At 54.2% G+C, this 25,411-nt stretch overlaps 12 protein-coding genes across 12 annotated transcripts, besides 13 other annotated features; 4 read left to right on the plus strand and 8 right to left on the minus strand.

The window, feature by feature from the left end:
- Positions 1-568: 568 nt before the first annotated feature.
- Positions 569-1,915, minus strand: ACLA_017110 (uncharacterized protein; the record flags this gene model as incomplete). Its single annotated transcript, XM_001274689.1, has 1 exon — positions 569-1,915. The coding sequence occupies one exon, from the start codon at positions 1,913-1,915 to the stop codon at positions 569-571; it is 1,347 nt and encodes a 448-aa protein (XP_001274690.1).
- Positions 1,916-2,189: 274 nt separating this feature from the next.
- Positions 2,190-2,215: a microsatellite.
- Positions 2,216-3,077: 862 nt separating this feature from the next.
- Positions 3,078-3,101: a microsatellite.
- Positions 3,078-3,102: a microsatellite.
- A 126-nt stretch (positions 3,103-3,228) lies between these two features.
- Positions 3,229-4,874, plus strand: ACLA_017120 (MFS transporter; the record flags this gene model as incomplete). Its single annotated transcript, XM_001274690.1, has 3 exons — positions 3,229-3,461; positions 3,518-3,974; positions 4,050-4,874. The coding sequence occupies 3 exons, from the start codon at positions 3,229-3,231 to the stop codon at positions 4,872-4,874; spliced, it is 1,515 nt and encodes a 504-aa protein (XP_001274691.1).
- Positions 4,875-4,911: 37 nt separating this feature from the next.
- Positions 4,912-4,940: a microsatellite.
- A 32-nt stretch (positions 4,941-4,972) lies between these two features.
- On the minus strand, positions 4,973-6,023 carry ACLA_017130 (uncharacterized protein; the record flags this gene model as incomplete). Its single annotated transcript, XM_001274691.1, has 2 exons — positions 4,973-5,343; positions 5,402-6,023. 2 exons carry the CDS (start codon positions 6,021-6,023, stop codon positions 4,973-4,975), a joined length of 993 nt encoding a protein of 330 aa, XP_001274692.1.
- A 753-nt stretch (positions 6,024-6,776) lies between these two features.
- ACLA_017140 (uncharacterized protein) lies at positions 6,777-7,489 on the plus strand (the record flags this gene model as incomplete). Its single annotated transcript, XM_001274692.1, has 3 exons — positions 6,777-6,866; positions 6,914-7,051; positions 7,100-7,489. 3 exons carry the CDS (start codon positions 6,777-6,779, stop codon positions 7,487-7,489), a joined length of 618 nt encoding a protein of 205 aa, XP_001274693.1.
- Positions 7,490-7,512: 23 nt separating this feature from the next.
- ACLA_017150 (AMP dependent CoA ligase) lies at positions 7,513-8,588 on the plus strand (the record flags this gene model as incomplete). Its single annotated transcript, XM_001274693.1, has 4 exons — positions 7,513-7,533; positions 7,583-7,880; positions 7,931-7,982; positions 8,033-8,588. 4 exons carry the CDS (start codon positions 7,513-7,515, stop codon positions 8,586-8,588), a joined length of 927 nt encoding a protein of 308 aa, XP_001274694.1.
- Positions 8,589-8,613: 25 nt separating this feature from the next.
- ACLA_017160 (cytochrome b5-like heme/steroid binding domain-containing protein) lies at positions 8,614-8,982 on the minus strand (the record flags this gene model as incomplete). Its single annotated transcript, XM_001274694.1, has 2 exons — positions 8,614-8,795; positions 8,847-8,982. The coding sequence occupies 2 exons, from the start codon at positions 8,980-8,982 to the stop codon at positions 8,614-8,616; spliced, it is 318 nt and encodes a 105-aa protein (XP_001274695.1).
- Positions 8,653-8,689: a microsatellite.
- Positions 8,983-9,106: 124 nt separating the features above from the next.
- On the minus strand, positions 9,107-10,030 carry ACLA_017170 (alpha-ketoglutarate-dependent dioxygenase AlkB family protein; the record flags this gene model as incomplete). Its single annotated transcript, XM_001274695.1, has 1 exon — positions 9,107-10,030. The coding sequence occupies one exon, from the start codon at positions 10,028-10,030 to the stop codon at positions 9,107-9,109; it is 924 nt and encodes a 307-aa protein (XP_001274696.1).
- A 138-nt stretch (positions 10,031-10,168) lies between these two features.
- Positions 10,169-10,221: a microsatellite.
- Positions 10,185-10,220: a microsatellite.
- A 58-nt stretch (positions 10,222-10,279) lies between the features above and the next one.
- Positions 10,280-10,313: a microsatellite.
- A 1,146-nt stretch (positions 10,314-11,459) lies between these two features.
- Positions 11,460-11,496: a microsatellite.
- Positions 11,460-11,497: a microsatellite.
- ACLA_017180 (Zn(II)2Cys6 transcription factor) lies at positions 11,495-13,995 on the minus strand (the record flags this gene model as incomplete). Its single annotated transcript, XM_001274696.1, has 5 exons — positions 11,495-12,086; positions 12,144-12,622; positions 12,688-12,843; positions 12,903-13,719; positions 13,787-13,995. The coding sequence occupies 5 exons, from the start codon at positions 13,993-13,995 to the stop codon at positions 11,495-11,497; spliced, it is 2,253 nt and encodes a 750-aa protein (XP_001274697.1).
- A 15-nt stretch (positions 13,996-14,010) lies between these two features.
- Positions 14,011-14,063: a microsatellite.
- Positions 14,064-14,497: 434 nt separating this feature from the next.
- Positions 14,498-14,519: a microsatellite.
- A 3,521-nt stretch (positions 14,520-18,040) lies between these two features.
- Positions 18,041-18,323, minus strand: ACLA_017190 (uncharacterized protein; the record flags this gene model as incomplete). Its single annotated transcript, XM_001274697.1, has 2 exons — positions 18,041-18,149; positions 18,205-18,323. The coding sequence occupies 2 exons, from the start codon at positions 18,321-18,323 to the stop codon at positions 18,041-18,043; spliced, it is 228 nt and encodes a 75-aa protein (XP_001274698.1).
- Positions 18,324-18,958: 635 nt separating this feature from the next.
- Positions 18,959-18,984: a microsatellite.
- A 469-nt stretch (positions 18,985-19,453) lies between these two features.
- On the plus strand, positions 19,454-21,059 carry ACLA_017200 (trehalose-6-phosphate synthase; the record flags this gene model as incomplete). Its single annotated transcript, XM_001274698.1, has 4 exons — positions 19,454-19,742; positions 19,798-20,167; positions 20,263-20,588; positions 20,659-21,059. The coding sequence occupies 4 exons, from the start codon at positions 19,454-19,456 to the stop codon at positions 21,057-21,059; spliced, it is 1,386 nt and encodes a 461-aa protein (XP_001274699.1).
- A 290-nt stretch (positions 21,060-21,349) lies between these two features.
- ACLA_017210 (uncharacterized protein) lies at positions 21,350-22,258 on the minus strand (the record flags this gene model as incomplete). The annotated part of the gene is made up of 1 exon (XM_001274699.1): positions 21,350-22,258. One exon carries the CDS (start codon positions 22,256-22,258, stop codon positions 21,350-21,352), a length of 909 nt encoding a protein of 302 aa, XP_001274700.1.
- A 539-nt stretch (positions 22,259-22,797) lies between these two features.
- Positions 22,798-24,149, minus strand: ACLA_017220 (uncharacterized protein; the record flags this gene model as incomplete). The annotated part of the gene is made up of 3 exons (XM_001274700.1): positions 22,798-23,170; positions 23,234-23,774; positions 23,999-24,149. The coding sequence occupies 3 exons, from the start codon at positions 24,147-24,149 to the stop codon at positions 22,798-22,800; spliced, it is 1,065 nt and encodes a 354-aa protein (XP_001274701.1).
- Positions 24,150-25,411: the final 1,262 nt, after the last annotated feature.

The following is a 25,411-nucleotide window of genomic DNA, read 5'->3' on the forward strand; positions in this document are numbered from 1 at the left end:
CCAACAGTGACAGTATGACATGTAATCAATCAATAATAGACAAATGACTACGCAGGACTAGTAAGCGCTAAAGGCACGCAGTAATGCGCAGGGGATAAATCCACGTCGTGGAAATACTACGACGGTCAGCGAAAGCGTCCGATCTCTCTCTGTCGATTGCCAGGCAGTCCTCCGGAGTGGGATCTCGAGAGAGGAACGGAATATTTCCGGTCTACTCTGTAGTCTTTAATATCGTCAGCCATTCAGCCATAGACCCTTTTGTCCATTCTCAAGGGATTCGAGTAGGATCCCCTGGATTCAGCCGTCGGGGATAGCGAGACCGTCGTCGTAACGGAGTTGGAGCGTGCATATACTCCGTCAATCATCCATCGTCTTTTGGGAATCTTCCCCCGGTGTTCTTCTGGACGTTGTTCAATATCCCCTGGAATCTAAGAATAAAAGGAGCAAAAAAATACAAAAATTCAATGAAGCGGGTATTTATGGTCGTGGGCGCATACGAGAGAGGTCGCACGCGCCGTGTCCTCGACTCCGTAGATAGTAGTAGCAGTCTTACAATTCAACCGCTTCTTCATTGAAGCCCCCAGATCACAAATTTCGGCTCCAACCTCTTCCCGGACCGGTCTGCATCCGCCAGCGTACCCTCCCGTGGGAGCAGAACCACGTTCTCCGGATACACTCTCCCTAACAGCGCCAGCGCCACGAGCCGATCCGCCACGGGAATCACATGGAGCCCTCCCGCGGCGGTCACCAGATCCCCTGTCTGCCGGAGGAGATCCAGCGGTTGATGAATCGTCGCTGGCAGCGCCCGTTCGACCCCGGACGGTTGCGCTCGACATGCGTAGCGGTGCCCCCGCGCAATCTGGCCCACGTCCACGTCGACCACTCCCGGGTCCCCGTCGCTCACCTCCAGCCGTAACTGGAGCGTCGCAATGGCGGCATCGGATCCCCTCGTCACGGCCAACCCAGCCCGTCCGACCCTCCCCATCACCTGCGGAAACCCCATCAGGTCCACGGGCGACCCGGATACGTGCACCCGCGGGGCAGCATCGGAGTTGTCCCACGCGTAGTCGAAGAGGAGGACCTCGTCGACCGGAGCCACCCGCCCCGGGACATATCGTAGCAGATGCAGCGCGTCGCTGCCGGCCAGCACGGCGGGCATCACCACCCCTTGCGGATATTGGAACCCATACCCGCCCGTCCGGGTGGCTGGCAATGTGGGTGCCAGCAGCGCTCGTGCGAACGCCACCACGGACGCATGCTTCACATGCTTCTGGAACAGCGCGGCTACGAACCGGGCCCTGGCGGGCTCGAGATGACGCAGTCCGACCCCTCCCGCGGGGACGGGGATGATGACCTCGGCGAAGTTCTCAAAGGGAAGGAGTGCGTCTCGCAGCAGGACGATCTGGTGGATGTACTCGTTGAACAGGTCGACGAGCATCGGGGTGCTGTGGCAGCCGAGGAGCAGTTTGGCGGTCTGCAGGAGGAGCGGATGGCCCTCGCTGGGCTGGCGGAGGGTCAGGTCCGGGAGCGGGGGGCTGGTGTATTCGTGGGCCCAGCGGAGCAGGCGGGCGCCAATCCGCTGCGCCTGGTGCATGATCTCGCGGCGGGAGGCGTTGAGGATCTCCGGGGAGAAGTGCAGGGCGGATTCACGGCGCCCGGTCGAGAGAGTGGCGGCAATGTTGTCGAGGAGGAGGGCGCGGGCGGGGGTTGTGTAGGCGGCATCGGGGCCGAGACGGTGGGCCACCGTGTCGAGGAGAGGGGACAGCGCGTGGACCAGTTGCTGGGGGGTGTAAAAACCGGGAGGAATGGACCATTGTTGGGAGGGAGCGAGGCTGCCATTGAGGACCGGGGAGATGGCCCGTCCGACGAGGATGCGACCCAGATAGACGGGGTTGGACGTCTGGTTGAAAGACATCATCAGTCATGACAGACTCGGTCCATCTGACTCGGAGCCCACACGGCCATTGTGGAGTGTTTCCGTATTTGTAGAATCCACCGCATGTCTCCATAGTCATAGGTAGTGAACGGGGGATTGGGATTCTCCCGTCGGAGTCGAATGGAAGCAACCAGGGAGACCAATAATGACCCACTGCCATCCATCTCCGAGAGATCAGAACGTCGCTGTCAGTCTAATCTCCGGCACTTGGGCTTCTGCAGGCTTCGTATTATCGAATTATTATTCTCGACTCCTGAGTGCTGAGTGCTGAGTGCTGAGTCCAGATCGTTAATTGGTCACCACCCCCTGTTCGCCCGATCGGGAACTCCGAGACCCCCTAAGCCTATATATAAGCACTGCATCCAGACTTGTAGATGTGGGCTGCTGTCATGTCATCTCATCGCACGCTTCCACACCCTGCATGGTACCCTCTCGTCCTATAACGATAAAGCCCTCGCTAGAACTTTCACTTCCGTCAGTGAGGTGCACCAGCACTGCCGGATAGGAGGGCAGCCGGTGGTCCGCAGCTGGTGCTCCTTACTCGATCTGTCTATGTTTAGCAATTGAATAGGATTGCTGGCAGTGGAGGGGATTGTAGGGTATGGATATTCAGATCGTGCAAGTTGGATTGTCCGACAGGGTGAATGGTAGAATTGTCGGCGAATTTAAGGACGGAAAGCCGCCATTATTGAACCCAAGCCATGGACGCGAGCATTCATGTTACTAAGATCTGCAGACGAAGGCAATTTCAAGGGTGGAATGACAGATGATTGATAGTAGTAGTGTCAGGCAGAAAGCCGGAAGAATAAGGAGAATAAGGGGAATAAGGGGGAGGAGTAGTATCCGGATTGCGCATAAATGAAGTGATTCAACTATGCATCTGGAACGGAGATCGAGAGATCCAGACTTGGACTATGCGAACTCGACATAACCCACGGATTGACCGGGGATAAACAGGATAAACCGAATAAAGCAGCAAAACAAGCTCAGCCGGGCCTCTTGAGCCCCGACTTCCCGACTGTGGACGGTTGTTAGGGCGTGTGATTGGCGCAGCCCGAAATATCCTGTCATCTCGGCTCTGGATATCCGGCTTGGGCTTCATTTTTTAGCATCCTGCTTATCATGGAAGGGACTATTAATACTGCTGCTGCTGCTGCTGCTGCTGCCTCTGATATGACTCGGTCGAAATCTACATCTAGTTTCCCAGCGTTCTGTCAAGGCATCGTTCGTGGTTGTTCCACTTCCAACCCTAAGCAGCCAAGACAACAACAATCAACATCCGTCACTCCACCATGCGGGACGCAATGACGCCCAGTGAGCTAGAAAAAGGCGGGGAATCCGAAGCCACGCTGTATACGACGTCCAGTACATCCTCAGAAGATCCAAAGCAGCAGGATGAAGCCGCTCAAGAAGACCCGAACCTGGTCACTTGGGATGGCCCCGACGATATCACCAATCCCTTCAACTGGCCCACCAAGATCAAGATGCGTCAGTTGGTGCTGATGGCGGTCAACACGTTTATCACGTACGCACCGCCGCAAGAATACTAGTCCATGGCAGAACATACTAACCGCGCTGTAGTCCCCTCGCCTCGTCCATGTTCGCCCCCGGTGTCGCCCTGGTGATGCGCGAATTCCATTCCGCCGACACCATGCTCGCCTCCTTTGTCGTCTCCGTCTTCGTGCTCGGATACGTGGTCGGTCCCTTTCTCATCGCTCCCCTGTCCGAGATGTACGGCCGCGTGCCGCTGTACCACGCCTGCAACATCCTGTTCCTGATCTTCACCATCGCCTGTGCCGTGGCCCAGTCGCTGCCCCAGTTGATCGTCTTCCGGTTGCTGGCGGGGATTGCCGGTGTCTGTCCCCTGACCATCGGCTCGGGAACCGTTGCGGATATGATCCCCAAGGAGAAGCGCGCTGGCATCATGGCCATCTGGGCGCTGGGTCCGATCCTGGGTCCGGTGATTGGGCCCGTAGCCGGAGGATTCCTGGCCGAGGCTGAGGGATGGCGCTGGGTGTTCTGGGTGATTGCCATTGCGGTATGTCCTCCCTTTCTGGAAACAAAATAAAAAAACAAAAGTCAGTATGGCAGCCACCACTAACGTTGATGATAGACCGGAGTGGTGACCATCGCGTGCATGCTGGCCTACCGCGAATCCTATGCCCCGGTTCTGCTGCGTCGCAAGGCCGCTCGCCTTCGCAAAGAAACCAACAACGCCAACCTCTACTCCATCCACGACAGTACACGGCCGACCCAGGCGACCTTCCTGTCGGCGCTCGCCCGTCCCGGCAAGCTGCTCACCCGCTCGCCCATCGTCTTCCTCATGTCGCTCTTCTCCGCCGTCACCTACGGCTACCTCTACCTCATGTTCACCACCATCACCTCCATCTTCGAGACGCACTACCACTTCTCCCCGGGCGTCGCGGGACTGGCCTTCCTGGGCTTCGGCATCGGCTGCGTCATCGGCCTCGTCGTCTGCGGCGCCGTCGCCAACCACATCGCCGCCGTCCACTCCGCCCGCGGCTGCTTCACCCCGGAGTCCCGCCTGCCGCCCATGCTCGTCGGCTGCTGGTTCATCCCCGTCGGCCTGTTCTGGTACGGCTGGGCGGCCGAGGCCGGCACCCACTGGATCGTGCCCATCCTGGGCACCGGCGTCTTTGCGATCGGCCTCATGGCCGTCTTCATGTCCGCCAACACCTACCTGGTCGACTCGTATCTCGCGCACGCCGCCTCCGTGACGGCCGCCAGCACCGCGCTGCGGTCGCTGGTCGGCGCCGTGCTCCCGCTGGCCGGTCCGGCCATGTACGACGCCCTGGGGCTGGGCTGGGGCAACTCCCTGCTGGCGTTCATCGCGCTGGCCATGTGCGTGTGTCCGATTCTGTTCTGGAAGTTTGGCGCGCGCATCCGTACGCATCCCCGCTTTCAGGTTCAGCTATAATCCTTGCATTTCATTTTGCATTGCCCTTGCGTTACATATAGACATAGACATAGACATAGACACAGACCAACAAAACTTAATGATTAGATGATGCCATCCTACTTGTTCCGCACTTGCGTCAAGTCCGCCAGATCAAACTTGCCCCGGTAGCTCGGCGTCTGCTGCAGCGACTGGTTAAATCCCAAGGTGACCAGGCACGAATGATGCACCCCGCTGGCCCGCTCATACCACCGCGGCAGCGGCACGTTCGGACAATCCCTGGCCAGCTGCTCAAGCCCGAGGCCCGGGAACGGGGACGGCGGCCGCGGGAGCAGTCCGAGCCGATGCATATGTTTGGTCAGCGCTCCGAGCAGCGCACAGTCGCAGTCGTAGGAGCATTGGACCTCGTCGCTCTGAAGCCCGGCGAGTCGGTTATGCAGCAGGTCGAGGATCGACTCGATGGCCGTCTCGCGGGCGTTATCCACCGCATCTATACCGCCGTTAGCGTAGTGTTACCCCCTCCGTCGCGGAGGAAGAAGACTCCTCACCCCGGACGCGCCGCGGAACCGGCAGCGACGTATCAAATCTCCCCCGGAGCCGCTTCTGGAGATACACGCCTGCGTTGGCAAACATCTCCTGCTGCTGAAACACCCACGCCACGAATAGCCATTTCTCGGCATCCTCCACGCCCGCCATCGGCTTCCGCTTCAGCGCCTCCATCCACATCTCCGTGAACACCTCCACGGCCTCGTAGCACTCGTAGTAATCCACCAGCACGGCCATCTCGACCAGCTCGTCTATCGAGACGCGCCGCGGTACGGCGCGCGTGCGCCCGTGGATGATCATCATGAGGCACAGGAAGGCCGCGGCGTCCCAGTTGTCGATGTCGACCTCGACGTGGCCGGTGGCGCGCAGTTGCTTGGCCTCGGAAAACCCATTGGAGAGACTGCGCTCGATCTGGGGACAGGCCAGTGTGAGATGTTTGGAGCTCGCGCGGATGCGCAGGAGAGTGGGAGTGTCCTCGTTATCTGCTGGAATGGATTGGGCTGGGGAGGTGCTGGTGCTGGTGCTCGGGGTTTCGTCTAGACTGTGTAAGAGGGAGTGTGGAACATCGTAGAGCAGAAAAACCACGTCTCCCTTTGGGTCGAGTTCGTAGGTTCGCTGGTCCATGGCGGGTGTGGATGTTGATATCTGGTTTCGTATTCAAGTCGGGGAATGAGGGGCTTTATGCGCCTCTTTGCAGGGATCTTCATCGTGCATCATCAGATAGATAGATAGATAGAAGATATCTGTCTATCTATATATATCTCTGGAGACGGGGTTCGCTGTAGACCATGTCTAATTTATCGGTCTTGAGCTGGGAGGAATTTCAGGCAACCAGATTGAAAGTGTACAAGATATACAGGGACACCATAAGGGAACTGATATACCCAATCTTCGATTCTATCCACTCCCCGGACTATCCAGCGCGACCCAGAATTTCAAATGACCATCTCCTTCTTCATGGTCGATAGAACCTCGACGGTATTCACTGCCCCGCGGTGGGTATGACGACAAGGCCATAGTTTAGTATAACAGAGGATGGACCATTGGCTGCAGTGCTATCATAGTAGTCCAAGGTGCTGTCATCATAGAATCCCCTTGCTCAGCCCAACCGATCATCCCCAGCTAATGGGAGGCTTCAATCCCGGCCATTTGGTGTTGCTGCGCTGAACGGTTCATCCCTAGGCCGTAAGAAAGGATGCATGATCGAAATTGTCCCCGGGAGAACTTCCAATCGTTCCCCAGGCACAGCCAACAACTCCCGGGTTATACTATGGGCTTGAAATGTGGGAGGCGAAGTCTCCAAAAAGGAAGAGGATTTTAGATAAATAGCACGTCCGACTCCTCCAGGTCGTCTCTCTCCACAGCCCTATAGACAGGATGAGTTTCAAACCCTCGGAGCGTGTCTCCCTGCCGTCGGTGGATGTGATTTCCTACGCCTTCGACAATGCTTACGATGTCGATCGACCTGTGAGTATTTCTTCAAGCGTCTGGGTTCGGGCCTAATAGAGATCCAGATCCTCATCGACGTGCATGACCCCTCTCGATCCATTTCGTGCCGGCAGGCGAGGAAGATTGTCCGCCAGCTGGTTGCCGGACTGCGGGCCTGGGGAGTGAAACCGGGCGATTGTGTTGCCATCCACTCCTTCAATGAGGTATGTAGGCATCCTCTACCTGGAACGTGACTTTGCTAATTGCCGTAGATTTATTACTGCATGCTAGTGCTGGCCATCGTGGGTGCTGGAGGCGTATTCGCTGGCACCAATCCGGCCTACACACGGCCCGAATTGGCGCACCTTTTCCGGACAGCTGAAGCCCGATTTGTGGTTTCCGAGCCGGAGATCGTACAGCCAGCGCTGGAAGCCGTGAAAGAAACGGGCATCCCCGAAAAGAATGTCCTGATCTTCGATGTCCTGGGGCAGAGTATCCCCCCTGGCCAACAGTCCTGGAGGACACTTTTCGATCATGGAGAAGAAGATTGGATGCGTTTCGACGACCAACAGACAGCGGAACAACCGACGGCCGCCAGGATGTTCAGCAGTGGAACGACCGGATCGCCCAAGCGGTCACGATCACCCACCGCAACCTCGTAGCCCAGCATGAGGCGTTCTTCGAGATGGACCCGCGGCCATACCAGGTACGTCTGTGCCCGATCCCACCAGGATGATTGCACTAAGCCAGAGTAGATGTCCCGCATTGTCGCCCTTCCCATCTTCCACGCTGGCGTCGGACCCCCGACGCACTTTGGCACTCTCAAATCCGGCTTCACTACCTACATAATGCGCCGCTTCGAGCTTGAGACTTTCCTAACCGCCGTCGAGAAGTATGGCATCACCGAGTTCACCATCGTCCCGCCCATCGCCGTCGCCATCCTCAAGTCGCCGCTGACGCGCACCCGGCCATCTGCGTTGCGGCGCCCCTGGGCAAAGACGTGCAGGCACGGTTCAACACGCTTCTGGAGGACGGAGTCCCTTTCACACAAGCGTGGGGGATGACGGAGCTGACCTACCTCGTGACCACCTTCCAGTATCCAGAGCAGGACGACACAGGATCGGTGGGCAGGTTGATTCCCAATGTGGAAGCGAAGTAAGTCCTACGCTTTCACTTGCGCGGGAAACTACTTACTAATGGTCTAGATTGATTGATGAAAATGGAGCGAATATATCTGCCTACGAAGTATGCGGTGAACTCTGTGTGCGCGGTCCGACCGTCACGCCGGGCTACTACAAGAATGATGCTGCCAATGCCGAGGCATTCGATGCAGAGGGTTGGTTCAAGACTGGTGATATTGCCTACTGCGACGGCCAAACCCAGAAGTGGTATATTGTTGATCGAAAGAAGGAACTCATCAAGGTTCGCGGCTTCCAGGGGGCACCGCCGGAGCTAGAGACCGTTCTTCTAGGCCATCCGGGGATTATAGATGCCGCCGTCATTGGGGTTACATTCCCCGAGAGCGACGGAGAGGCGCCCCGGGCGGATGTCGTGCGACGACCAGGCGAGAAAGGGCAGGGTTTGACGGAGAAAGAGGTCCAACAGTATCTGGAGGGCAGACTGGCAAAGTATAAGGCACTGACGGGGGGCGTTCGGTTCGTGGACGCATTTGCGAAGAACGCCAGTGGAAAGATCTTGGAGCGGGAGTTGAGAGAACAGAGCCAGAGGGAAATCGAGGCCGAATTGGGACAAGTATCGTAATGCATGGAGCGATCAGGCAGCAGCACTAAAATCCAAACAGTTTGCTGAGGAAGCCCTTCTGTGGCTCTGGGGTATCCTCTGGGGTATCCTCTGGGGTATCCTTCAACACTCCGACTTGTAATCTCTCCCGGTATCGAGCGAGGATCGAGACATCATGGGACTCGAGGAACTCGGTTGTAGCGTCTTTTCCTGCGACCTTTCGTAGGACTAGCACGGTTAGATTCGCACCCTGTTTCGTCGGATCAACAACACACCTACTTCGGTCCCCTCCAGGATGCTCGGCCTGAAATTGGGTCAGATCATACACCTCTTTTTCGATGACAACCCAGAGATCCTTCGAAGTGCGATGCTGCGAAACATCCCGAAGAGAATAGGAGGGAAGTGCAGAAGACATGGCTGCGGAAGTGACAGCAGCCACTTGAGCTGAAGACGGCTGACTCCCATCTTATGTATGGCTCAGCTGAGCGGGGTTCTCTCTGATTTCCGCTCGTATCCGTGCGCCCGTACTCCGTAAGAGATCACATCGGCCCCGTCGACTCGACCATTCGGCTCTCTTTCTCACTCCATCGATAAACCCGTCCTTCCCCAACATTATACGTGTAATAATTATTTGTGCCGCCAGGCACCACCGCCCGGCGGAAGGTGATGTTGATTCTCCCCCGATGCGCCTCTCCTCCCTTCCTCTTGGGAATTGAATGTAACCAGTTTGCTTGCGTCTCGCCCCTCATGACCACCATATCTCCTGTCGCAAGCGGCATCTTGAGCGGTTTCGCTTCCGCACCAAACGGCTTATGTTTCATGAGAAAGTCCCTCTGCGCGCCGAGCGACAATGATGCGATGGACGGATTGGGGCCTAGGAACCGCTCGTCATCGGAGTGGTACGAGATGCTGTCGTCGCCGGTAGCGTAGTAGTTGACCAGGCAGAAGTTGTATTTGCCCCCATCGGCAGCCTCGACGCGTTGGCGGAGGAGATCGAGACAGGCAGGAAGCGGCCGTGGAGGGTATTTGTACTTCTCCTTGGAAATCGAGACATCGGTCTTGCGGTCGACGAGTTGGGAGTCTTTGAAGAACGAGGTGTCGTCCACGCCGAAGACGGTGGTGAAGCGTGGAGTGTTGATTTGGGTTGAAGTCGGTCCGCGACGGATGGTGTATTGAACACGGTAGAACGGGAGTTCACGGCGGAGGAATCGGAAGAGCTCGCGGGCAGTCGGCGTAGAAATAAACGGCTGGTAGTACAGTAGATCGAGATGAGGCTGGTCGGTGATGCTGCGTGGTTGACGAGCAGGACTTTCGGTGAGAGCGCTGGCGAGAGACTGAGGCAGATCCGCAATGGGGAAGGGATAGCTGGAATGCTGGGAGAAGGTGGAAGGAGGCTCTTCGATGCGCGGTCTTTTGGGTGGACTGATGGGTTTGTAGAAGGATTCGAGAGTTCGTTTCGCCATGACGGGTTAAAGGAATGAAGGTATATAGATAGAATCTCTGGAGAGTCCTGGAGAGTCCTGGGAGGCAGTCGAGTTCTTCCCATAGACCGTGAATCGATGATTGGGCCAAATGATGTCATTTGAGATCAAATCAGATAGTATATCTATAATATATCTATAATATATCTATAATGCTATATTATATCTATAATAATGCAGCTGAGTCAGAACAATCGGCATAATCATATTTCCTGAATGATTGATCACGACCCTATAGGCCTCCTATAGGCCTACCTAGAGGCCTATACAGCATTCCTCCTACTTGGCTTACAGAGGCGATGGGTTCAATTCACCACGAAGAAGATACCTAGGTCCACTTGTCTCATCTGTTACCCACCATGGAAGCAAGCCCCTTAGAGCAGGGCCAGAGTCCAGACATTTCCATCTCTTCCCCTCCCCCACGCAGATCTGCTTCAGAGAGTACCCTTGGAGCACGATATCTCTCCTCTTCTGCGAAGAATCAACCAAGTGGGATCCAATCGAAGGATCCACAGCAAGTCAAGACTACGGCTCGGTCTAGTGCAAGGCGCATGATAGCGGAGTCCGTATCGAGACTCGAGAGTCCAGATCAGAATGGTTCAATATAAAACCGACCACGACTCGCACAAAAAGTTTTTTTTGCTCGGGGCTATCTCGGCTACAGATAATAACGGCTTAGATACACCATAGATATGGGCGTATATATATATATGCAAAGCTGCCCTACCAAGACACAAGCATAGTCAAGCCGCGATAAGCAATATCTCTCGCCTTGTCGAGGTTTAAGCCTTCACTAGCCGGCGCAAAACACCACGGGAAGTGTGTTACATCCGGCATCGAACATACATAGTAACAGTTACAACTTACAAAGCATAGCCTCATACAGTCAGACTACGGGAGTATAGCCCATAGGAACACCACGGACCTCGGTAGGATCACCCCGTAGCTCGACCTGTCTGCAGATCTTCCCTGGTTCGTCCAAACGATCAGCAGCGGGCGTCCGACGGCTGAAAGCGACGGGCTAGGCCAAGGGGCCCCCATTTGGGACGATGTTCGTATCGTGGATGAAACACCTGTTGGTGGCGCATGGCGTGCGCGTTCCGTCTCTCGGAAGATGTCCCCGCTGAGGATGTGGCGCGTGCTGACAGCCTGACACCGTGATTGCGGCAGTTTTTCATTCAATCACGCAGTCCGGCCTGATTGGTAAGATTGAGGCATATCCCCTGAAGCGCTGAACGGCTGAAGAGACGGAGGGAGAGGACGATTCAGCTCCGGGCTTCCCGCGGGATTTGAAGTGTCAGATTACGCATGAATCTCGCAGGGAATAGTGTAGATAATCATCATTAATCATAACTCATCGCTCGAATCATAATAGGTAGGAATAAGATCTACTCTTCTACTCGTTCTAGAACAATCAATCAATCAATCAATCAATCAACCAATCAATCAGTGCATCACTCCCATACCCTGGTGATACGACGCAAACGCATCCAGCATGGCGTCAAAATCCACAGGAGGCATCCCTGACAGCTCCGAATACCCAAACCCTGAATATGGGCTGTGCGCGTCAAAAGGCTGTTGCCCGTAGACCTTGCTGTGTAGGCTGTCCATCTTGTGGATGTCAACTGGCGTCCCCAGGGCCAGTGACAGGTCCCACCCGGGATCGCCCATGGTGGACAGGGGCATCCCCATGGCGGATGAGGGTTCCATCATTTCCGGTTCAAAGGCAGAGGCAGATGCACTGGACAGGGTTGTCATTCCCGGAGAGTCGGGCAGAGAGTTTGGCATCGAGAGCGATAGCGGGGGTGCGATCCCGTCATGCAGCATTTGGATATTGGTGGCAATCTGGCTACATAGAGTGGCCATGTAAGAGTTCTTGGACGGATACGAGGTAGACGTGGATCGTGCAGCACAGCAATCCATATGTGTTGCGAACGAGGAGAGAAGCTCCACGTCCGTGCGGTGGTCTTGCTGCGGTTCCACCAGAAGACCGATGAAGAGCTCGAGAAAGAGGACGGTGGAATAGTTCACACAGATACTGAAACAACCCATTAGTTACCGCCCCAATGGGGTGGATGGGGGTTGAAAGACCAACCTTTGATACATAGCGATCCCCAAGTGCGGACTGGCGGGTAGTCTTCTCTCGCACACCTCCTTGAGCAGTACCAGTCCGAACCGAGCATGTCGGAGCCGCGTATGTCGATGATCCGAACCCGATATCTGTCTCTGAACGAGGATTCGCAGAGTACAGAGAGTATATCGCAACTCCGAATTGTGGACGGCTTCGTCCGCCGGCATGTCGCTGGCATATGAGAGCTTGCGTTCGTGCTGCACCTCCCAGTCGTCCAGCTTTTGATCAATGCGCTGTGCCTGGCGGGTAATGTGGTCGCGACCCTTGCGACTGACCCGGGCCGAGAACAGGCTGCGGTACATGTCCTCTTGAACATATGCGAGAGAAATGCGTGCAGCAAGCTGGTCGTCCAGTACACGACCGGAGTTGGCGGCTGGAGGTGCAAGCCCGCAGTCGTAAGACGGCAATAAACCTGGCTTCCCTGCAATCAGGGACATATGTTTCTGCTATACATGAGCATCGAGAACACGATTGAAAGGGGGAGAAACCTCAGACTATCAGAACTCACATCAATGATAAACAGCGACCAGAACAGATTTCTTCGCTCCATGGTGTCGACGAGACCAGAGGTCTGATGCAGGCCAATCGATTTGGCCAACTGGCATGCCTGCGCGAAGACCGCTTCGAAGGTGGCCAGGGAGAAGTATTTCAGCGCAACCAAAGCCTGGCAGTGTTAGTAGAGAAGAAGATGCTGGATAATGCAGAGAGAGTGATGCGCCTCACCATGCTCAACAGCGCTTGAACGTTGGCCACTTGCGGTCTTAACAACCTCTCAAAGTTATTGTAGCCCCGCCGGCAGTTGAGTAGCAGATTGCTGATCAGCTCGTCTCGCAGCGAGCCGCGGACATCCAATCTGCTTGGTCTGGACTGCACGTCCAACGCCTGAAGGAGAATGGTGCTGAAGGAGATGATCCATGCCGGGTCGGGCGAGTCGATACTGTACTGCTCCTCGATCGCGGCCATGACACTCGAGCGGTCATAGATGGGCAGGGAGGGGCCCAACGGCACAAAGTATGCTTCGAGGCAGGCTTGAAGTAGTCCCTGTGGCGGCAGGCAAGGAGGGAGGCCATCGGACTCTGGTATCGACAGGACCGGGCTCTCACGGGCCAGTTTCTGGAATAGCTCACTTGCTTCCTTGAGCTGAGACTGCAAATTGCTCGGTTGGCTCTCGTGTAGCTCTGGTGACACCGGACTATACTGTCTCAGTGGGCTCTGAATGGGAAAGGAAGATTTGAAACGATCACAAGCCGCCTGGGCCTGTGTGTAGAGAGAGAGAGTGGGACTGGAGTGGTAGAAGGATGCCGGGCTACCGCTCCCGACCGGTGTATATTGATCTGAAGGTGTCGACCGTGCGTCCCGGCTGTCTGCATCCGAATGTGAGTCGTCAGAGAGGTCGACCTGACCGTCATCCGACTGTGTAGAAGTCTGTCCGGTGGTCCCATTCGGGGGTGTCCTGGAGCCCTCCACCACCGATAGACACCGAAGCAAGGCTGCTTCAATCTTTCCCAGTCGGTTTCCAAGTACTTCGACGTCGTTGACTCTATTTTCCACACATTTGGTTTCAATTAGCGGTGGACCATCCTAACGAGGAGACGAGGGAGCAGTACAGCTTCTTCGTGTGGTTGATTCGCTTTCCCTTGTTGGAGAAGCCGCATGCCAGGTTGGATTTGCGACAACTGGAGCATTTGGGATATTCCTTGTTGCAGCGCACCTTGCGGATCCGACACTCATCACACGCCGGTTCCTGCGCTGCTGGGAGGATGGCAGCTGGCTTGCTCTTGGTCCGCTTGGGAGCCGGTGTGTCGTGGTCACTCATGACGATCAAAGCAATATAGATAGATAGATAGATTATAGATATAGATATCTATATAGCAAGATGGACAGCCTTCTTGTCCAAGTGGGCCAAGGGAAAGGGGAGGGGAGATGCCTGAAGGGTTATGAGCCGCGAACAGCAGAGCGGGACGAGGATATAAATCAGTCGAGGAAAAGTCCGCGGGAAATAAGGAGAAACACTCCGATCCACACAGCAGCGTCTGTTGAATCTGACGGACGGATAAGACCCTGATCGACCTCTGGCCGGTGCTGACGACCAATTTACTCGCGTACCGTCGTTGTTGAGTGGATGGACATGGCCGAAACGAACAGGGGGGCTGAGTATGGACGAGGAGCAAGGCTGGCCCAAAGGAGAATAATCAGTGATATCGACCCTTGCAAGCCCAGCCCGCAGTGTCTCCTACGACTAGTAGTTAACGACTACTGCCTGTCGGAGAACGACACGCCAAGTCCCTGCAGAACAGAAATTCCACCTCATGGTTACATGCTGCTGCTGCTGCTGCTGCTTAGCCGCCTATGGCAACTAACTGTATATCTGCAGGAATGCATGGGCCTAGACCGGTTTGAGGAATTGCGATGCTTCCTTCCGACTGGCTAAACGACGGTTCCTTCTGTATCGGCGATATTCAGAGCCGAGTATTGAAAACGATTTCATCCAGGGCCACACAGGCCCCCCCCCCCCCCTCGAGTCGTCAATCGACCCCCCTACTCCGTAACGACTTGCTGCCTGCAGACGCTGTAACAGTAGTGGATACGACGACGGCTACATCCACTCATCCACATGTCTCTGCCGTGATTATCCTCGTGGCTGCAGAAGGATGACATCCGTCCGTCGTGGAGAAGGCTTAGGCTGTTGAGAGACGGCGCTCAGCGGCTGACAGGCAAGTCTGAGTCTTCGAGAGTTTCTGTCCATGTATTTATGACTAACAGTTATCTCCTATCCGGATCAAGCTTTGAATGTAAGAGTTGTGGCGGGAACTTTGTCGGTTTTGCTACGAACCCTGCGGCCCTGTTCGTTGTGAAGGGAAAAATGGTACCGGAGTGTTTCAAATGTCGGTGCTGGGCTGCCACGGTTCCCTACTGCCATGATTGCAAAAAAAAAAAAAAAGGAAATAAAAAAGGCATCAGGGGCCCCCTCCCTCATGCCAAATCCTGTTACTGAACTTCCTCGCACGGGGATGTGGATCCTGCAATGATACGCAATCAACGACAGAGCCAGAGTTCACAAATTAAGACAGATCGCTGATTTTCGGGGCGGATGGAGCTCCGCGGCCCGTCGACTCTATCTCACGGCCAGTCTTTAATTAGAGTCTCTTGCTCCAACTCCGATTCTCCAAGTGCACAGGAGAAGGGGGCGGCTTCGAGAGTCTCCGTCAGTGGCACTTCTGCAGGAAAAGAAAGTCGGCCAGAACGAAGCTCCAACGGACACGACAACTGGCCTGCTGGGGATGCAAGAGCAATCCTTTAGCGTTTCCTTAACCCAAAGGGGCAATGGAGCGATTGCAGTATTCGTCGAGAATCTTATGCCAAGCCCAACCAGCGTGAATAGATGCTGGACTAGTCCCTCGGCCGCTGCCAATGGTTGGGCGGCGTGGCCAGAGCTGGCTGACGCGCTCCTCGTACTCGGCTTGGCTGGCGTGACAGGAGATGGATTGACGTGCCGAACGATGGATGTAACCTTTGGCCATTCGTTCTTATTTCGTCCAACTATCCGGGTATTGCTCGGAAGTGATGACATCGACCTCCCGTCGTGTGAAGTTGATCGAGCGAGGGGGACCGGCATCGAAACGGCTGCCAAGAGTGATGCCTGGGAGAGAAAATTGGAACCCGCTCTCAGAATAGTGATAGTGATGTACTGAAACATCTGCTTATCAAGGCTAAATAAGGCCGAATGCAGTGACCAGGGGGGAACTGCCGCTACCGATTTCCCACCTGCAGAGAGCAATTAAATCACGAGCGAGATGTTCTGGGATACCACAGTCTACGTATGTGCTTGTCTTCATTCCCCGGCCTTCCCCCAATTCTGGAATCAGTCACATCCTCTCCGCAGATCAATAACTGGTATGGCGTCTGCACAGAAACGACCCCGAAGGGGGGAAGGGGGAGGAGGGGAACAACAGGACATCGCCATTTCCTTCTCGTGGTGACGAGCGAGGCAAAAAATCACCTAACTTTTTCTCCCCGAATCATGCAGTGACGCGGAATCAGCCTACAGGATGTGAGATGCATGGATAATTGAGGCTTCATCGAGTCTTATCGCGCAGTGTAGGCAGTTGACGTGTATTCCCGGTCATTCTGATCCTTCTCAAACCACGCAGGAAGAATGAATCGTATTCCGAATCATCACTTGTCCATTCAAACGACTCTTATCAATCCGGTCAGATGGAGTTAGTAATTCCACTCATTTAGCCACTATCGCAAAGTTGTGATTCGTTCTACACCCCAGAAACCGGAGTGCCGACTTGATACAACGCTCGGCTTTGGGGCATGGAGTTCCTCTCTCTGCCTTGGCTCTATGGCTGCTGGGAAGGTCAGAGGGGGGGGGGACTACATCCTCAGAGCCATCTGCCCTTCAATCTCACCATACCCAAGTTCACGGCCAAGCAAGTAATAAAGACCACCAAGACACGCTTTCCATACTCGCAATCTCTTTTCCCGTTCACAGATGAAACAAGACAAGGATAGCTGTCCACGAAGGAACGCACGTTCAAGTGCCCTGGGCCTATTGTATACAGTGTCTCATACCCGGGGGCCAGCCAAGAGATCAGCACTGCAATCTCCGTGGGGCTTGAATTTGTGACTTCCAGTCTCTGAGACGGGAGGGCCCACTTGAGACCCAATGTGCGAGGGAATTGTGCACTTTTTCCTGCGAAAGGATTGTCCAAAAAGCGCTGCCCGTCTGACAAAGCGCCTGAGAGTCTGAGACTGGGTCTTTTTTCCAGTAATCGATCACAGTCCGCGCCTTTCTCACTCCGTGCTGAGAGGGATTCTTGGCATATATGGATGCACTGGATCGCTTCTCGCGGAGACAGTCTCCGTGATTGTAGTTGCATGTCGACAATTGTCTCAACTTTGAACCGATTTTGCTCGAGAATCAAGTTACCCGACGGGGCGGGGGAGAGTGCTGCAGTGTACGGAGTGGATAGTAACTGATCCTATCTGCTAAGCGCCTGAATTAGATATAGTCCAACCAAACAAGCCACCAGTCGTCAGCGTGTGGCAACCATCGCCATCGCTTTGCAGGAGGTTGCAAGACGTGTTCAACAAGAAGGACATGCACGCCAAGAGCTCGATCGAGACTGGTGGCGCTGCCGAGACGAGCACTGCCATGATGAGGAACATGTGCTGCAATTGAGCCAGAGGGGGTGATGCTCGGCAGTGTTGTATATTAATGAATCTACCAGACTTCGACAGGGCCCCAGACGGCTTCAGACATAACTGATCAACTGCCAAGGTGAGTGTGGTCAAGGTTGTCGGAAGAGACACGTATGAACATCCCTACTGATTTATCACCCGAGTCAGTCTGTGCAGGCTGGGCAGAACGCGAGAGAACTCAATACCAAGGCTCGAATATCCCGGATACCAGCGCAATCAAGGGTAAAATAGTGGAAATAACCTGTTCTGTCGCCGATATTGTGCCGCTTCGACCAGCACCACCACCGCTCCGCAGGAGCTCATGAACTGGGGGGTATCCCCCAGCATCTGCAAGAGGAACGAAACGGCGGAAGGAGGGGGGCTGGAGGTCATGTTCCAGAATTCCGCATTGATCGGCTGCGTCTGGTCTACTTGCCGATCATTTTATCCGCTTCAAAAAGGATCAACAGACTATGGTTCTGCGGCCTGTGATACCGACTTGGCGATGGGATTCCTCGAAATCAGGGCTTGCCAGATAACGACTCGATTCTGCAAAACCTTGGCTGGGCGCGGGGAGTTGTCTCGCGGCCAGGACAATGAACGCATAATGGGATAGATCGAGGTGAGGAATACATGAGAAGAATTTCCCGTCCCTCAAAAGGCCAGGCCGATGATCACTCGATTGAGGAAGTGCGAAGCCAGTCATGCTCATTCCCCAGATGGTCCATCATTTCCCATTCCGGGATGTAGAACAAAGCAAGTGAGCATATCACATCACTAACACTAGTATACATTGGTACATTGAACATCCATGACGGCAATATAGCACAGGTCCTACTCCTGGGGACCTTCACCAAGCTGCGGCTTGTCCTTGTCGGCGGCACTGCGTTTCCCTTGCTCTGACACTCCCGGGGTATGTGTGGCACTGGCGTTGATGCAGTCTTCAGCGGAGGACATAGTGAGAATGGTATTTTGTATTCGTCTATGTGTCCTGCGAATTATCTGGGATCTTAACTGACTGTCGTTGCCTCCAAAAGAGTCCCTGTTTATATCCTCCTGTCCGCAGTCGACCTCATCACTCGCCTGAAGTGTATGAGATTGATACCGACCTCCTGGTTCAATTCGATTGTCTGTGGAGCAGAACTCAATGGTGAGATCGATATTCTACCCAACAGTACCTCCAATGGCGTCAAGTTGCCCTCATTGGATGATCGACCACGGATCGCGCGCATCGACTCCCGCGGTGATCATATCAGATCCCTCACGGCGTGTTTAATAATCCACCATGGGGCAACCATCTGGACACCCTTCTGGAAGGCTTGATAAAAAACCAGGATGATTTTGTATTCACAAATCTTATAGTAAGCCTGGGTTGTGATGCTGTCGTTTGAGGTCGGGTCGGATCTCATCGACAGCGAACCCAATCGGTGACGATGTTTGGAATAGAGCGTACAATGGATTCCGTATTCAGATAATCCTCTACCAAGACATATCGATTGGTGGTGATTGGTTTCTGTAGTGTCCGAGTCCAGTTTGGCCTTTGGATCATGAACAAAAGGTGTACAGCTAGACCGATAGCTCTTTTCTTAACAATGGCCATTTCATGGCCATTTCATGGCTATATCACTCTGTAGAAGGTTTGGGTTGAAGATTTTTACTTCAATAGATACAGTGGGGGGGTGAAGAAGTCAGTGGATTAACATGGAGGATCGTCAGTGTGGCTGGGGGCCAACGTCACGGTGAGGATATTCCCACTTATGGGAGGGACTAATAACTACAGGAGTTATAGTATGTAGTCTTCGAGCATGATGACTGTGGCTCAAGAAAGACAGGAATGTGTAAAAGCATAAAGAACCACGTTGCTTCCTAGTCTACATATAGTCTAGGATATGTATCGAATGTACCTGAATGGTTTACTCTCTTCCATGCCAAGTGTAGCCAAATGAATCGTCATGCATTGCTGAAGCTATACAGGTAGAGTAGAGAAATGATATAATCTATCTATCTGCATCGCCCATTTCTCTTTCTTTTACGATTCTTCCTCAACACTCCGACCTACCCACGCAACAAATACAAGACAACACACTATGGTCACCAAAGACAAAAAACGCGGCTTGATCATCGTCTCCAATCGTCTGCCTCTCTCCCTCAAAAAGATCGACGATTCTTTCGAGTCGACTCTCTCCAGCGGTGGACTCGTCACGGCGCTGTCCGGCTTAACCAACCCGACGACTTTCAAATGGTTCGGCTGGCCAGGCATCAACCTCCCTGATCCTGAGGAGCAGAAGAAAGCGGCAGAATCGCTCGCAGAGAAGGGAGTGAAGGGGGTGTTCCTGGACGAACAGCTGGCCCGCGCGCATTACAATGGATTCTCCAGTAGGTCGCTTCTCTCCTCTCCCCCAACCCCCCTTCCCCACCTCTAACGCGACAGATTCCATCCTCTGGCCCATCTTGCATTACCAATCCGGTGTCGACTTTCAGGAAGAGCCCTGGAAGGCCTATCAGCGCGTCAACGAGATCTTCGCCGATACCGTGGCCAGCGAGGCCGAAGATGGGGACCTGATCTGGGTCCACGATTACCATCTGATGCTCTTCCCCGAACTCCTTCGCCACCGCCTCAAGAAACAGGGCAAGAACTGTCCCATCGGATTTACCCTGCATACCCCGTTTCCGGCGGGCGACTTCTGGCGCGCCTTACCCGTGGAGAAGGATCTGTTGAGCGGACTGCTGGCGTGCGATGTGATCGGCTTTCATACCGAGGAGTACAAGCGCAATTTCGCCGAGGCTTGCGAGCAGAGTTTGTACGTCTTCTCTCGGCCGAGCTTTTGGTGGATGGTGCTAACGGACGCAGGGGTGCCAACGTATCCGACAACGAAATTGAGTAGCAAGAACACAGGGCCCAAGTGGGCGTCTTTATTGTGGGCATCGATCCGGAAAAGTTTGACAGCGCCCTGAAGGACGACGAGGTCATCAAGCGCATTCAGGAGCTCGAGCAGCAGTACAAGGATAAGACCGTCATTGTGGGTGTCGACCGCCTCGACTACACCAAGGGCCTCGTGCAGAAGCTGCAGGGATACGATAAGTTTCTGAATGAGCACCCGGACCTGAAGAATAAGGTTGTTCTGATCCAGGTGGCCGTTCCCAGTCGCGAGGATGTCAAGGAGTATCAGGAGCTCGAGACGGAGATTTCCACCCTGGTGGGGAAGATCTGCGGCAATCATGGTATGTCTATATCCCCTCCTATTTAGGTTGAATAGTGGAATAGACAGACTAACAATGACTGGGCTGGTAGCGACCCCGGAAGGCGTCCCACTGATCTACATCCACCGCTCCGTCGCATTCCCCGAGCTAACGGCGCTGTACTGTATCTCCAAAGCCTGTCTGATCACATCTCGTCGCGAGGGCATGAACCTCGTGGCGTCCGAGTACGTGGCCTGCCAGGAGGGTCGCTGGGGCGTGCTTATGCTGTCCGAGCTGGCCGGCGCGGCGTCCTTTATGCACCACGGGAGTGTCACCTTCCATCCGTCCAGTTCGCACGAGCTGTCCAATGCCATCTACCAGGCCGTGACGATGGACGAAGAGGAGAAGAAGCAGCGATATCAGTCGCTGCGGGAATTCATCGACACCCATACCAGTGCCGAATGGGGTGAGACTTTTGTCGACACACTATCTCGGTACGCGCGGTCTTCGTGATCCAACCGTTATGATGATGCCATGACTCGACAGGACCAGGAATTTGACATGAATTTACGATGGGAACTTGCATGATGGTTACGGAGTATTTCTACATACATAATTAATTCTGAAATTATTCAGTTCTCTCCCCACGCTTAGAAACAGATCAAAGTATATGCACTCAATGGCAGTAAACCGATATATGTAGAGAGTGGTATAAGTCTGCACCCCGAACTCAACTGGTCCACAGGACTAATGTGATGGATTAATCAGACTGTTTATAGTGATTGCCTACAAATGATGCATGATCAACTACTCCTCGCTTTCCGCTCCTTGGATAATCGCTCCCGCCGGCACCGCTCCGTGCGACAGTGCGAGATGGCTGCAACCATGTTGAACAGGTAGATAGCTCCGAATAAAACCCCCAGCACGCCCAGAAACACCGCAACGATGACGATCGAAAAGATAACCACGCCGTAAGTCGTATTCTGGAAGGCCACACTGTCGTTTAGGCGCGGCACGTCCGCCGCCACCTGCATGGCCGACAGAACCAGCGAGAACGTCGCAAAAATCATCAGCATCCAGGCGAAGTTGCGCTCATAGAAGACTACGTAGCGGTTGTACCCGTACAGATACCCGCGGATGAAGTGCGACAGGAAGAAACGCACGCGGTAGATGGTGTTGATGCGGCCCAGGCGCAGTTCGCCAAAGTGATAGCGCGGATTGACCTGATCCAGGGCGTTGACGTCGACATGCGCGTAGAACGAGGCGATCAGGTCCCTCCACGCCAGCCAGGTGATCTCCTGAGGGAGTAGATGGTGCTCCTGTGCGAGACGCAAGTCTAGCGGTGTACAGACCAGCCACATGTACGACAGGAGCAGTCCGCAGGCGGATTCATGCAGGGTCTTGGAGGGGCAGAGATACCGCGTCCAGAAGCGGTGTGAGAGCAGATACTCCGGCAGAGGCTTGATGAGTAGGCTCGTTGAGAATTTCAGCAGATGCAGGTCGGCGCGCTCGGTCGGCACGATCTCGTAGCCCTCCATTTTCTGCCGCTGCAAGGGACGAGCATTCATCGGTCGGCCAGCCATCCACAGTAGATGGTGGATTTTGTTGACGCGACTGAGATCCAGGTCGTGATTCAGAAAGGCTTGGATATCATCCTGGACGAGGAAGACGTGATGCGTCGGGGTCCGTGAAATGGTCGGCAGAGTCAACATCACATCCTGGAGGAGGTCGGAAGTTGTTTCTGTAACGCGGCCATCTTTTGCCTGGGGGTCATCTTCTGCGGTCTCCTTCTGTAGGATGTGAAGCGACCGACAGAAGGGAGGATGCAGTTCCGTCTGTGTTTGTTAGATGAAGCTCAAGTGGGAGGGAACTAGGCTTCACCTGCCTTTTCAGCCATCGGCCATCAGCCATCAACCATCAAGCTTACTCAAATCCACAGGATATATATTCTATTACCGGCTTAAAGTGCGATGATCAAGGAAGACATCGATGATGAAGAAGCTGCGTTTCACGAAGTCTTCTCGTCTTCTTGGCTGACATGGAAGGAGTGTGATCACTTGGCTGCGGCTGAACGAGGCTGTTGGGCTGAGTGGCTGGGCATATGAGACTCAGTCACTAGAAGAAGAATAATATCCGACGGGAACTAAGACTTGAATAGACTCATGTCATTCATATTATCGATTATCCAGAAACCAAAAACGCCGTCTCATTGATGTATGTGTGTATAGATATTTATATACACCAGTATATCTCAATACCGAGCCCGACCCAGATGCGCCTGATCCGACTCGTCCAGCACCTCCACGGTCTGCGAGACATCCACTGTCTTCTGAATCACCATTTCTCCTTCGCGCGAATCCATATCTACTGTGCCTGCATACGTGATCAAATGGCTCTGGTCGCAGCCAAACTCGTTCGCATCGGTGAAGGTGTCGTTCGACTTGGAGCCGCGTTTCGACAGCCTCTTGCCGCCACTTCCCTTGATGCGACTCAGCTGCATGGTCGAGTCCTGCTCCTGGTCGTAACACTTGTTGGAGCTGTAGTCAACTGTGCGCAGTTTCTTGATCAGGATGTTGAGCGTGGGGAGACAGGCGCAGATGAGCCCGACGCCTCCTTCAGCGTTCCTGCGCGAAAGTCAAATCAGCTATGGGCGCCTTTGGGGCAGGCCACAGGGAGGCAAAACATACCCGGACAGAATCACACAGGTGAACATGATCGTCATGTCACTTGTGTTGCCGTCGCGCAGCACCAGCACTAACCGATATATACTGAACCCCGTGGCCAGTCCTCCCGCGGACAGGATCCCCATCACGCGAATCTTCTTATTGCGCGACATTTGGAGCGACCAGGTCAACGGCAGCGGTAGAATCAAGATAATCAGATCACTGACCACACTGATCACCGAGTCTGCAATCAGCGCCGCGCGCTGATCGAGGCAGGAGGCCCCCGGGGTGCCCTCCCAGTACGCCGGAACGGGATCACAAATGCGGATCTTGACGATCTCGGCGATGATATAGTAGATGCAAAGACAACCGAGGAGGACATAGATGAAGATGATCTTGGTTCTGTAGGGAGCGAAGATGCGGATGATGATCGAGAGCAGGGCGATCTTGACGAAGAGGGCCATCGGGCAGTACAGCACGGTAGCGATGTAGCAGAACTTCCTAAACCGGGTGAGGTCGCTGTCGGACACTTCGACTTGATGATATCCTCCACCATATCGGCCGACTAAAGAGTGAGTGAGTTGAGATGGGCAACGAGGAGGAAGAGGAAGGAAGGCAGCGTACCGACAATGGCGATCGCACAGTATGCCATGAAGAGAGCCTGTCTGGCGATTAGGAATGGCGCAGTGGCGGAGAAACGAAACAACGAGAATACTTGCCCATGCGACGAGACATGACCCTGTTGATGTCAGTATTTGCTCTTCCTTCCAACTCCAAAGAGACACATACAGTCTTCAATCCCCACAAACTGTCGATACCACAAGCGGATGGAGAACCGCATGCCCACGAACAGTGTGACAATCGGGATACACAGACATTGTGTGATCAGGTTGACGGTATGCAGGACGTCACCCGGCTCTTCACTCGTGTCCGCAATCATAGTGACCATCCCAGATCATGGCCCTAGAGAAAGCGCAAAATTCACACAATGCAAGAAGACAGAGGGACCAGATCGGACCCCGGTCGGAAGCAGAGAGCACTGGGTCAACCCGATCTATCGGCACCTGGGTGGCCCTGGCATATATTGGCTGTGACTCCAGGATTCCCAGCCTAACTGCTTTGATTGGAAATTTCTTTCCCCCTTCGTGACTTGCAGCAATGCAGACAGAATCTCCTGTTGATCATCAGTGTCCACACTGACATGACATCGCCCCGTCGTTCGAGACTTGAGACTCAGGGCCAGACACCACGAGAAAAGACAGCAAGCCCTTTGTTCTGCAGATGTGATAGGCCGAGCATGAGCGTCATTCACACATTTTGGCCCAAATAGTTTCTAATCGTCTATTGGAGATTGAATTGTCATCTTTTGGTACTCTTTCAGGCCAAGTGGGACGCTGAAGTGGATTGTGGCCCCCAAGAGCGCACAGAGTGATAGTGACTATTATGCACGATGCAGGGATTAGGAATTTTCCTCCCAGTCCTATGCCCGAGTCAATCGTGATAGGCGCCGAGGTATCCAGACTGTAACCCTGGTTTCAGTCCGTGGAGAACGTGTCCACGACTCTGCGGCTTCCCGTCCCAACGTTCTGTCAACGTCTAAGCGATGATGACAGATGAATCAATGACAGGGATCATCAATCATCCTCGCCTCAATCGGGGCCGGAATTGATGTTCTGAGATTAGCTTCGCCTGGCTGCAGGACCTTGGTTTGTTGACAGAGCTCCCCTGTTATCTGGAGTCTATGGTGCATCCACTGTTGTACATTCCAATCCACGGACTCTCCTCCGGATAATTACGACGATTGCACGGTCCTCCATCGGATCGTAACTCGAGCGTGATAGTGCATCCTTCGATAAGATCAAAACCGCAAGATTGGAGAACCAGAGGTGTCCCTTCATTAGTGCGGGAATTTTTCGCCATGATCTGCAAGAAGACTGAGCACCGTGGCCAAAGTAACTCTCGCGTGTGGCCGTGCCTGGCTGATTTCAAGCTTGAAGTATTCTTCTACGACTGTCAGGAAATAAATGTGGACAATCTTCCCAGATTAATAGCTCAGACGAGAGACGACTGAACGGATAAGCCGGCTAAAGCCTGGTTCGGCATTAGGCAAACCGGACGATCAACGACGCCACGGCCAAAGTGGGCTCGATGGGCATTTCCTGGAAACATTACTGGACTTACCAGAGAGAAAAGCGTCATGAA

Source organism: Aspergillus clavatus, genomic scaffold (genome assembly GCF_000002715.2).
Source record: "Aspergillus clavatus NRRL 1 1099423829795 genomic scaffold, whole genome shotgun sequence".
Taxonomy (NCBI): Eukaryota; Fungi; Ascomycota; class Eurotiomycetes; order Eurotiales; family Aspergillaceae; genus Aspergillus; species Aspergillus clavatus.